The sequence below is a fragment of the Heterocephalus glaber genome, unplaced genomic scaffold (genome assembly GCF_053883595.1).
Source record: "Heterocephalus glaber isolate CG9 unplaced genomic scaffold, H.glaber_assembly_v1.0 deba00001497, whole genome shotgun sequence".
Taxonomy (NCBI): domain Eukaryota; kingdom Metazoa; phylum Chordata; class Mammalia; order Rodentia; family Bathyergidae; genus Heterocephalus; species Heterocephalus glaber.
In genome coordinates, this window is record NW_028258320.1 from 24,124,278 (window position 1) to 24,137,384 (window position 13,107).

The 13,107-nt window shown below is 36.5% G+C and overlaps 1 protein-coding gene across 9 annotated transcripts in view; it reads left to right on the top strand.

The window, feature by feature from the left end:
* Jmjd1c (jumonji domain containing 1C) overlaps positions 1-13,107 on the top strand; it is a 225,516-nt gene that overhangs the window by 211,258 nt on the left and 1,151 nt on the right. For 8 of the 9 annotated variants that reach the window (XM_004858252.4, XM_004858254.4, XM_087185505.1 and 5 more), the window contains 4 exons: positions 414-536; positions 2,074-2,213; positions 3,331-3,507; positions 12,897-13,028. In XM_004858252.4, the coding sequence (XP_004858309.1) occupies positions 414-536; positions 2,074-2,213; positions 3,331-3,507; positions 12,897-13,028 (572 nt within the window). Of the gene's footprint in view, positions 1-413; positions 537-2,073; positions 2,214-3,330; positions 3,508-11,642; positions 11,890-12,896; positions 13,029-13,107 lie in introns of those variants that run through there. The other variant, XR_002387280.2, reaches the window with a different exon arrangement.

Consider the following 13,107-nt stretch of genomic DNA (forward strand, 5'->3'; position numbering starts at 1 on the left):
AAAGTGTCTAGTAGTTTCTAGTTTCTGTAAATCTCTTCTTTTGCTAAATCTATTAAAATCCTTTTTCATATCAAATGATATCTTACACACTAACAGCCAAAATATATTTGAGTACTAGGTGATTTCTTACAAAATTTTATGTACATTTCTTTTTTTTCTTTTTTGGGGGGTACCGGGGATCGAACTTGGGACCTTGCTCTTGCAAGGCAGGTGCCACAACCACTGAACTAAATCCCCGGCCCTTATGTACATTTCTTATTAATTTGCTTTTTATATACTATTTTTAAAGACTGGCTTTTAGGAGCAAGTTTTTGTAACAAGACTGAAAACTCAAATAGTACTGATTTTGGGGAAATGTCTAATACATTATTAGCTAATGTAGTTTGTTAAGTAAAATCTTATTTTATACACAGGTGTAGCTGCTGCTAAAGATCATGATATAGGAACAACAAATCTCCATATTGAAGTTTCTGATGTTGTAAATATTCTAGTTTATGTTGGCATAGCAAAAGGAAATGGAATTCTCTCAAAAGCAGGTAAAGGAACTAGAAAAATAATGGTCTTAAAGTTGAATAGCCACATACAATACAAGTTTCATACAGCAAATCAGCCTCTGAGTTTACAACAAAGATTCCAAAAACAATTGCAATAGCTATAGCAATATTCTAATCTTTATTACTTGCAGGGAGATTATGCTGTATTTTTATATAAATGTTAGAGTAAATATTCTTATCTGTTGCATTCCTGTCCTTGTGCTTATGAAAATATATTGTTAAACTCACTTGTAAACATGTATTAAAGAATAAACTCTTAATTAATGTTTGAATTATGAAATCTTTGCAGCCATAGCCAGGTGTAATGGCTTACTCCCGTAATCCCGGCACTTGGAAGGCTGAGGCAGGATGATCACCATAATTTTGAGGCCAGCTCAGGCTACATAGTGAGTTCCAGGCCAGCCTGAACTACAAAGCAAGACCCTATCTCAAAAACCAAAAGAAATTCTTGTGGGCAAGTTTGAATAGTAAAAAGATTTTATTGTCACCAATGTCAAGAAATATCTGATACATTCTTTTTGATAGGCAATAACTTTCTTTTCTAAAAAGCACATTTATTTAAAATATTCACTATGAAGTCAAGAATTTGACAAGTGGGGTGTGCTGTAACATGCCTATAATCCCAGCCCTGAAAGTTACAAGTTTGAGACCACCCTGGACTACATAGTTATTTCCAAGACAGCCTGGACCACATAGCAAGGCCCAGTCTGAAAGAAGATAATTGAAAAAGGCCCTCCTATAGTTCCACACTTAGAAATAACAATCATAGTTGATTTTTTTCATTTGTACACTTCCAAAGTTCTTTGTATATATACAAATACTTGTAAGATTTTTAAATTTTTCAACATTTTAGAATTGTGTCCTAATATTTCCTCAAAAACACAACTTTGTTGTCTATGAAGAATTGGCATTTATTGCAGATTAACCATAATAATATATCTCATATGAATTATAATAGTTTTCATTAGTTGGAGTAAATAGCTTTGCCTCATTAAAATTTTTTTATTCAAGCCTAGAATAGAGGTTATGATCCCTGTTCACCTTACTCAGTAATTTCAGGGGCCAACTAATAATGATCATAAAAATCCTTTGTAAGTTATGAAATGCTATGAGTACAAGCCATTGTTAGGCTTGGGGCAAGGAGAAAGTTGATCAGAATTAAGCAGAAACTCTTGAGTTTTTTTATCTCTTGCTCCTTGGTTTGCAAAAAACAAACTGAAAGTCACTGTTGCTCTTTCCTTTGGTGTACAGGAAATGGGGCCCCATTTGTCTGATCTTCTAATAGTTTGGATTTTCTAACAAGGTTTGATTCCTCTTTAAAAGTATTAATTCAGGGCTGAGGATTTAGCTCAGTGGTTTCGCCGCCTGCTGCGCAAGTGCAAGGACCCAAGTTTGATCCCTGGTACCAAAAAAAAAAAAAGTATTAATTCAGTCAGGTATTCTGCTGCTCTGAAAAATCAGCTTTAGAAGATTTGGCTTTCTGGCAGTCTATACTGACCAATTTGAAAATCTATTTCAGGAATACTTAAAAAATTTGAGGAAGAAGATTTGGATGACATTTTAAGGAAAAGATTGAAGGATTCAAGTGAAATACCTGGTGCTCTGTGGCATATTTATGCTGGAAAAGATGTAGATAAAATAAGAGAATTTCTTCAGAAGGTATAATTTTGCAGATAATGTATCTCCATAAGCTATGACTTTATTCATTTGTTATTGCACCCTATTTGGTGTTTAGCAGTATAAGATCATTAAAATATTTTGGTTAAGAAAGATACAGTTTTTAAGTCAAAAGCTCTTTCTTATTGCTCCTTTTATAGCTGTTTCATTTTGAGGGTTTTGAATGGCAGTTTGTTGTCAGTTTCAAGTGCTCCCCTGCCCCCTTATCATAATGGACTAAAGAGTTAATGAGTTGGGTAGTGGGAAGTAGACATTGGGAATTGTAAGATGTAAAAATTAATGTTTTATGGAAACATCTAAAGATGTCTAATTTCTTTGAATCTGATTGATATTTTTGGCTCTTAACCTAGGCAGTAATTCTGTTTTATTCCTTTTGATGGCTCTGTAATATTTGGCTAGACTGAAATCTTGAATAATCACACATTTAGTTGTTAGACACTGGAAAAAATTGACACATCAGCTTGAAGTAATATAGTTTGGGGGTTTCTTTTAAAGGATCATCATTTTTACTTATTCTGTTATACTTAATCTTCTTGAAAGGATTTAAATTCTGTTTCTATGACCAATATGAATTTTAAAACTATAATTTTGTAACCACTGTTTTATCCTAGAATATCTACCAGTATTTTAATGTAAAATACAATAATGTGTGCCTTTGTACATACCTTTAGGGTGATCAAGAAATGTTTATGAAATCCCAATACATGAATGGCTTGGCTTTGGGAAAAAGGCAACCAAATTCCACTTTTTCCTCATATTTTTGACTTTTGATCATCAGTGTTCAGCTGTTGAAACAATTTCCTCAAGAGTCCTCATTTGTGTTGAACTCTTGAAACAGTTCCAGATGCATGAAAACTTCATACTGGAAGTGATGAGACAAAAGAGTTTGATTACCTGTATTAACATCATTTCAGTTTACTATATTGTGTTAAAAGCCATTAATTTTTCAAGTTATTGAAGAATATTACTGTCTTTATCATAAACATAGTGATTCTGAGAACAAAGACTTGTTACTATAAATAAAAATTCAACCAAATAGAATTTTTTATTTCCCTCGCTTATATTGAGGTCCATATTTTTATTTTAATCCATATTTCAGATTTCAAAAGAACAAGGCCTTGAAGTTCTTCCAGAACACGATCCAATCCGTGACCAAAGCTGGTATGTGAACAAAAAGCTCCGCCAAAGGCTGCTTGAAGAATATGGAGTCAGAACCTGCACTCTTATTCAGTTCCTTGGTGATGCCATTGTTTTGCCAGCAGGAGCACTTCATCAGGTATTTACAAGCTGGTTTCTAACACACCTGTCACTGAAAGAACTAATTGTGAAAAACAATTATTTTAAGAATAGATATAAATGAAAAAAGACATAAGAAAATGACCTGTACCAGTCTGCTTTTATTAAATTACTAAAATGGCATTGGAGTACCTGAAGAAATCTGAAATAATTAAATATTTGGAGAACCTAAATCATTTTACATGAACCAGATTTCCATTTTTATATTGTTTCTGGTTTAATGAATTGAAAGTTTAATTTTTAAGACCTGTTTTAAGGCAAATAGAGAAGTGCTGTGTATTCTCATTAGTGGGGCTTTAAAAGCGGTGAGGGGCATTAAGACTTTGTATCAGGCTTTAAGTGTACCTCCTGCCTCTTTAACATACTGATATAGCAATAGCCTATCTAAAGAAAGATGGTGTATAATTTATATTGCTATCAGTCCACAACATTTAAAAACTAAAACATCTGTTCTTTGTTTCTGTAGCTTGATAATATGGCACCTGAAAGAATAGCATAGACTAGATATGGTAGATGTAGAGGATAAGATTTAAGGCACACAGTGGATTCCACTAGGTTCAATTGAACTAATAACCCATTTGGCCCTTTTCAGTAATGTTCGAGGGAAACTCGAGATCCCCTCCACCAAAGCTAGTTTGCCTTGGAGTTGGTTCCCCAATTCCATTCATTGCTCAGTAATTGAGATGCATCTGATACATATGTTTACTGAGGAAAATTTCTCACATTTTATAACTGCATATGTAGACCTGCTTGATTGGCATTTGTGACATTATTATGCACAAATATTTAAGTGATAATAGTTGGCCTTTTTTTAGGATGTCAGACTCAGTATCAGATTTATCATTCTTAGAACTCATGGCATTTATGATAGTAAACTATAACTTTTTCCTTTACCATAACTTTGTGGAAAAAATATTTATGTTAAATGCTCTTCTGTGAACTTATCTCATCTAAGTGATGTTCTATCATTTATGAATCAGGTTTAATTAGGATTCACCCTCAATCCCAGGTTGGATTCGTTTCTGTGCCTTCTAGACTTATCAGAAGATACATAATTTGTATTCAAATTTGAATATCCTCAAAAGAACAGCTTATATCGGGGCTTGGGATTTAGCTCAGTGGTTCCAGCGCCTGCCTCACAAGTGCAAGGACCCGAGTTCAATCCCTGGTACCAAAAAAAAAAAAAAAGAACAGCTTATATTAAGGATTACTGAAAATAAGAATGATCTTTGATAATACAAAGTAGATTTCCTTTCAGATCCTTATTTACATATTTGATTTATTCAATGTCAGTTTTCTTAAGGTCTATATTGAAGTCTTTTTTTTTTTTAATTAAGGTATAATTTGCATGTGGTAAATTTTACCCTTTTTGGTGTATAATTCTGTAAGTTTTGAACCTGGCTTTTCTTAATGCATTTGAGATTCATTCATGTTGTATATATATCAGTTGGTTCCTTTTTATTATTAGGTAGTTGTTTCATTGTATGAGTATGGTATTTATTTTTCCTTTCTTTTCAGTCTGTTTATTCACCAACTGAAACACATTTGGGTCTGTTTCCCATCAGGAACACTGATAAATAAAGCTACTCTAAGCTTTATTCATATCCAGGCTTTTGTGTGAACATAGGTTTTCATTTCTGTTTGGTAAATACTGAGTAGAGGAATTTCCTGGTCATACGATAAATACGTGATGAACTTTAAGAAACTGCTAGCCTGTTCTCTAAATGGTTGTACCATTTCCTATCCTCAAAGTAATGTTATATGCATTTCATTTCCTCTACTTCCTGTCTAGTGCTTATTACTGTCAGTTTTGTTTTTAAACCATTCTCATAAGTGAGTAGTGGCATACCATTGTGGTTTTAATTTGTACTTTCTTAGGGCCGGAGATTTAGCCCAGTGGTTCTGTCGCCTGCCTTGCAAGCGCAAGGACCCAAGTTTGATCCCCAGTACCAAAAAAAATAAAAATTAAAAAATTAGAAAAATAAAAATTTGTACTTTCTTGATGACTATGTTGAGCATCTTCTCATATATGTATTTGCCATCTGTTTACTTTGGTTAAATGTGAGTTCAAGTATTTTGCCTGTTTTTTTAATTGTTTTGAGTATTTTTTAATTTCAAATATAAATTGTTTATTGGATAATTCTCCAGTCTAGTTTCTTTTTCCATTCTCTTAATGTTCTTTGTTTTCTTTTCTTTCTTAGTGATCTCTTTCAAAGAGCAAGTTTCTCTATTTTTGTGAAGTCTAGTTGGTCTTTTTTCTTTGGATTTTATTTTAGTATCTAGAAAATTTTTGCATGACCAAATATTGCACAGATTTTTTTACCTATATTTTCTTCTAGAAGCTTTATAGTTTTGGTTTTAAAATTAGGTATATGAACCCAGCGTGGTAGTGCACACCTATAATCCCAGTACTCGGGAGGCTGAGGCAAGAGGATTGCTGTGAGTTCAAGGCTAATTTGGGCTACATGGTGATTTCAAGGCCAGGCTGAACTACATAGCTAGACCCTCTCTCCACCTCCCCCACCAAAAAAATATTGAATATGTGACCCATTTTTAATTTTTGTATGTAGTACACTGTATAGAATGGGGTTTAGTTTTTTACATAGGAACATTTGGTTGTTCCAATACTGTTTTTGTTTGTCATCTATCTATCTTCTTTGATGAAGTATTTATTCAGATCTTTTACTCATTTTTAAAAATTTTGCTGATACTCAAACTCAGAGCCTTGCACATGCTAGGCACACACTTTGTCCTGGAACTATGGAGCTAGCTACATCCCCACCCTTTGCCCATTTTTTAACTTGTTTTTTCTTATTTTGGGGGGTGGGTACCAGGGATCAAACTCAGGACCTTGTGCTTGTAAGCCAGGCATGGTGCCACTGAGCTAAATCTCTGGCTGTTTTTTCTTATTTATATACTCTGGTTAATCCTTTATCAGATGGATGTTTTGCAAATACATTTTCCCAATCTGTGTCTGTCTTATGCTTTTATTTTCTTTCATTTTATTTTCTTTCATTTTCTTAACAGCATCTTTTGAAGAGCAGGAATTTTTCTTTTGGATGAAGTCTACTTTATCAGCTTTTAAATGTGTCCTGTCTAAGTAGTCTACCTAATTAACCCAAAGTCACAAGTATTTTCTCCTAGAAATTTTATAGATTAGGTTTTTTTGGGTTTTTTTGTTTTTGTTTTTGTTTTTTTGGTACCAGGGATCGAACTCCAGTCCTTGAGCTTTCGAGGCAGGTGGCAGAACCACTAAGCTAAAATCTCCTTCCCTATAGATTAGGTTTTACCTTTAGGCCTGTGATCCATTGTGAGATAATTTTTCATATGAGGTGCAGGAGCTGGTTTGGGGTTCTTTATTCCCCCCATATGATGTCCAGTGATCTGCATTTTGGTAAAGCAGGGAGAAAGGCCATGTGCAAAGCAGATCACGATAGAGGGGTATATGCTGCCAGGAAAGGTTGAGCAAAGTCCCAGGAAGCCCTAAGATTCACACTGGGAATTTTCTTTTTGTTCCGGGGATCGAACTCGTGTCCTTGGGCTTGCGCAGCAGGCAGCAAAACCACTGAGCTAAATCCTTGGCCGGAAGCCTTAAGAAGAGAGCTCTTAATGTCAGCCCTAAGAAGAGAGGCATTGTCTCCTAGGTTAGACCTTAACAGCTGACAGCAGAGAAAGTGGAGAAGGTAGTAAAGGGTGTGATGGGGAAGCAGAGGTAAGGCAGGTAACAGTGTGAGGGTGACTAAGTGGTGTCTTAAGAGCCAGAAACTTGAGTGTGTGGAGGGGCAGAGTTAGAGGTGAAAGTGGAAGAGAAGAGCAAGGTCTTTTTTTGCAGAAAGTAGTGCTTCAGGAGCATCAGTCTGCAGACCAGAATGGGGAGTGGACCGAAGGCAGGGAGTCAGGTGAGGTTGTAGGGTGCACAGGGATCAGGGATGGGGCCTGCACTCCACCAGTAGCTCTAGGGATAGACTAAAGAAGAGTTAAGATAGTGCAGGGCTGAAGAGTCCTGGCAGCCTCCTGGATCTTGGGCTTTGGCAGTTGAGTGGCCCTCTGCTAGGGGCAGAGGAATTCTTTTAGGCTCAGGTAACTGTGGGATACCAAGGTGGAGATGGCCAGGAGGCAGCTGAGTGCACATGGGAGCGGTATCTCAGTGGTATTAATTCATCACTACTTCACTCATGAAGCTCCTCAGATCCCCAGTTCCTGTAGCCTTGTGTCATGTCATCAGTACTGTTTGTTGAAAAGACTGCTTTTAAATATCTTTTGAAAATGGAACACATTTGTGGAATTAAATTCAGGCAGTCTAAAAATTTCCATCCTGAAAATTTGTTCTACCCTTAACCCCATTTCCTTTTTTGCAGAGGCAGTCCTTGTTACCACAGATTCCAGACTTAAGTCTCCCTGATCCTTCTACTTATAGAGGACCATCAAAAAGAGCCCATCTTTTATGCACAAAATGATCCTGTTAAAAAGTTCACATTCCACTCTTCTCAAAGCCTCATAAAGCTTCACAAGGCCCCAGTCTGCACCTGCACCCTATTTGTGCCAATCCTAAGGCCCACCTCCCAACACACATACAAATGTGCACATGTGCATGTGCCCACTGTGTCCCTCCCTCTCACTGTCTTTCTCTGCTACTGCTTTCTTCCAAATTTTGCTCTTTCTTTGCTATAATACCTAGCAGATTCCTACACCAAGGCTTTTGGGCCTGCTAATCCTTTTGCCTGGAATTCTTTTTTCCTCTAAGGTATCTCTAAGACTTGCTTCTTCACGTTTTTAAGGCTACACTCAAATGTTACCTTCTCAGGTCTTTACTAACACCCCAGTTCAGCTGTAGTTTGTGTCATGGAACTCTGATCTTCTCTGCCTTGTTTTCCTTGCAGCTATCACCTTCTAATAAGATTATAATTTACTTACTTTCACTGTCTTTAACTCCCCACTACAATGAATGTAAGCTTCATAAAGTTAGAGATTTGTGGTGTTTTTGTTTTGTTTTGTTTTGGCTTTTTGTGATGCAGAGGATTGAACTTGGCCTCAAACATACTGGGCAAGTGCTCTACCACTGAGCCATATCCCAGCCCTAGGATTTGTGTTTTTCTTTGCTTCTTCCCTAACCCTAAAATTACGCAGTTAAGACAAATATTTGTAAGTCTGTTTTGTGAATATCTGGAAATACGTTCTCATTTACAACACATTTTTGTACAAGTTACATGAAAACAAAGTTATGGGATTCTATAACTTACATACTGTATTAATTTGGACAAATGTGAATTTTGACTTGTTCCTGTGTGTGTCTTCTAGCTAATGCACAAAGTTTATTTGGTTTGGAACCTAACTATATTCTCAGAACAGATATTTTGTCTTGAGATGGATAGAAAATTCATAGAGATTACAGAAAGTAAATTTTACCTGTGATAAAAGATGTTACAACTAAATAGACTGAGAGCAGCATGTATGACCTAAACTGGCAAATTCTATTCTGAAGTCTGCCACTAAGTTGCTAAGTGATACAAGACAAACCCTTAACTTCTGTGCTGCATATTTTGACACAAATTGCCAGCTACAAAAATAGCAATTTTTATGTCCCCTTCCCCTGTCCTATGTGGTATGATAGTGACAGCACAGTTCTTTGTACTCTGTTGAGTTCTGTCCCTGACTCACAAATGTTAGTCATGGTATTTTAAGAGAGAATTCAAAGGAAATGATAACTCTTTACAATATTAACTTTGATTTGATATGCATTATTATTTACAACCCAGGTAGGTCTTACAGGTTCTAAAAACTGTGTTGATGGTTCAACACTTCAGTAGACTACAGATGGCCCTCAGTAATGCCAGACTCTAAGTCAGTATTTATAATTGCTTGTCATACATTAGAATTCCCTGGAGGGCTTGATCAAACACAGATTCCTGTATCCCCCACCCCTAGAGTTTCTAATTCATTTGGTTAGAGGAGGGGAAGTACCTAAATTTTACATTTCTTAACATTCCCAAGCAGTGCTAGCAGTAAGACCCAAGGACTACAGTTTGAAAACCACATGAACTGGAGGCCTTTGCAAACTTAAGGCTCCACCAAAAAACTATTTGGACATAGTGTTACACTGCATAACAGGCTAAGAGTGCTAGGGAAGCTGGGACTTTCGCTCATGGTTCTGCCACCTGCCTTGCCCTTTTTTTTGGTACCAGGGATCAAGGGTCCTTGTGCTTGTGGGCCAGGTGGCAGAACCACTGAGCTAAATCCCTTGGCCTCATGTTTGCTGATTCAACATTACATTTCTAAAATTTTTTTTATTTATTCCTTTTTTTGTACCGGGGATTGAACTTGGGACCTTGTGCTTGCGAGCCAGGCGCCGGAACCACTGAGCTAAAGCCAGGGCTGACTATCCCCAACCTGACTTCCAGTTTTTTACTTTGTCCCAACTGTAGTATTCTGGGTCGCATTTATTGATTGATTAATTAGTTGGTTAGTCTTCTTGAGACTGGGTCTTGCTAGTAGTTCAGGCTGGTCTGGAACTTGTGGCAGTGCCCCTATCTCAGCTTCCCAAGGGCTCAGATTACAGGTGTGCCCCATCAAGCCTGGCTGTAAACTTCGGTTACATAAAAACACACAAACAACACACACAAGAGCTGGGAATGTGTAGCTCAGTGGTGACTTTGCATATAGCATGTGTGAGGCCTTGCCTTCAATCCCCAGCACCACAAAAAAGGGGGGGGGGGAATAAACTGTAATGAGCCTTGATTGCTTAAACTTAATTATGTCATCATTCATAGTAAGTTTATAATATTTTAAAGTTTAAAATTTCTCTGCATTTGTATAGGCCAAAAGGACTTTAGCAAAATCTTTTCACTAATTTCTCACTAAATTCAGACTATATTATATAGTAATCACAGTGTTAAAGTTATAACCTTCCTATTTAGGAACATGAATGACATTTTCTTAACATTACCTACTTATGGTTACAACTTTTCCTTTAAGGCAAGTGTACCACAGTATCTGTCTAGGAAATGGAATATAAATGATTCAAAAGTGGCAACAAAGAGAGATAAGTGGAATGTGAGGTTCGGTCTTGTCCTACTTTAAAACTGAACCCTTAGGTTCCGGCACCTGCCGCGTAAACACAAGGTCCCGAGTTCAATCCCCACTACCAAAAAGAAAAAACTGAACCCCCTTGCCTCTTTAAACTAACCCTCAGGCCTTTAAGCAAATAAAGGCCTGTATCAGGTGAGGGTTGTGTGGAAACATCATAGCACCTCTAAGCACTAATAAAAGTCATCATTTAAAACAATAATGAGCTGGTAAAGGTCAACACAATGAACTTTTTCAGAATTATGGAATCCAATCCAAAACTTACAGCAACCAAGAGACCACTTAATGAAGGAAGGGGCAGCTAATGTTTTTATATTTAAGGAATCTGGTAGGATACTTGCCGACCCCAAAAATAATGGAACAGAGACTTCACTGACCACACCCAACAAGGAATACAGTGTTTACAAAAAGTTTGGAAAAAGTCACTGAACAGTGACTGCAGCCCTAGCAATCAACAACAGCAAACCCTGAGGCAGGGGGAGAATCTGATGACCAGAATAAACACGTAATGTTCAGATACCTAGTTTCCAACAAAAAGTTAAAAGAGATGCACAAAAAGAGGAAATTATGGCCCATTCAAAGGGAGAAAATACATTGGTGACAGAAATGTTCCCTGAAGAAGCCCAGACATTGGATTTGTAGACAGATGTGTTAAATACACTCAAAGAGCTAATGAAAATTCCATGGATAAAGACCTAAAGGAAACCAGGAAAATGGTGGATGAACAAAATGAGACTATCAGGAAAGAAAGAAATTATAAAAAAAGAACCAATAGAAATTTCTGAGCTGCCAGTGATTTTAGGACATGCTAGGGCTAGACATATAGTAAGCAACAGGTACATACTAAAACTTTTGAAGGACTTACACTTCACTGTACCCACAGCATGTTCTAATAAATGAAAGGCATTAAGAGACAGGGCTTTTGGAGACTGTGTATGATGGTATGAGAGAGTTAATGTCTGTTAGACAAGACATCACAGGAGTTGGGCTCCTGTTGACTTGCCATTTATTGGCTGATTTGTCTTGGGACAGGCGCTGAACATCTCATCCATAGTCTACTGTTCTGTGAAATAGAACATCTGTTCTACAGACAAATAATGAAGAGCCAGTGAGACTGTACAGAAATGCTGAAAATGTGAGGCATCCACTATTCATCCTCCAGAGGAGCCAACAGCCTAATGATTACAGAAAGAGAATGTTTACTTTATATGCTACCAAGTTATCAATAGAGGCACAGTGCTTGAGTTAAGGAACTCTGCAGTCTTCAGCAGCCGTTCAGGTGGTCATATGTCCAGAGGAGGAACTCTAGCCCCTCTGGAATTCCATTACCCTGTCATCAATTAGATTTTTTTTCCCACAGTCTCCATTTCCCACTATCTCCTTCATCTCACTCCTCCCAATTAAATTTGTTTTGCAAACTTTTAGAATAAATTTAAATGCTTAGTTTTTCAGTTATTTTTTCTTTCCCAGGAATTTTTATGACATTTTAAAATATCACTGGAAAACAACCTACAAAAAAACACAAACTCCAGATTGGATCAGCTTGGGCCTTCCTCTATTATTACACTGAGCATTAATAGAAAGCGGTACTAAGAAATAGTGAGGTGTACAGAGTCTGTAAGTGCTAAACAGATAAATAATACTGACTGGCTTCTTGTAAAAACCATTTAGTCAGGAAAGAAACTTTTGAAAAAAACTGTTGTACTGAAGTCTGAGGAGATTGGAGTCTCTTTAATTGGCTTATTTGGAAAAGGGGCACAAATACCAAAATCTTAGGGCAATCTGAAACTATAGATATAGATGCCTGGAACTACAGTTTTCATTCCAGTTCCTAACAAATAAACTAAATTACATTTCCTTTTCTTTATTCTCTGGTGTAAGAGTTAACACTGAAATGACCAAATTGCTGAAAACCAAAGGAGCAGCAGCACACACACTCAGATTGAGTGCCTCATAGATTCTTTCTAGTTAGCAGTTTTTAAAGTAGCACATTTTTAAAAGTCCACCTTGACAAAATTTAGGATCTGATTATCAGCCTCTCCAAAGGATTCCTGGAAAAGTTACTTTCTTTTTATCATTTAAAAATATTTCATTTACAAAGTCACTTTACATGAAGTTTTTCAGTGACATAACTCATAAATTGTGGTCTTCTGCTTTGAAATCATTTGATGTTTTAGAAAAAATAATTCCTTGACAGAATTGTCTTTGTGTTACTGGTTTTAAGTAACTTAGCTTTTCTCTCCTCTCACCTCCTAAAATTTATACTGGTTTTTCTTTTGGGAATAGGTACAGAATTTTCACAGCTGTATTCAGGTAACTGAAGACTTTGTGTCTCCAGAACATCTTGTACAGTCATTTCATTTAACACAGGAACTGAGACTTTTGAAGGAAGAAATCAATTACGATGATAAACTACAGGTAAGAATTGAGTGCTCAGGCTTTTTAAAATATTCAGAAAAAAGAATACATGCCTAATATTTTAGACTATTGTTGCTTA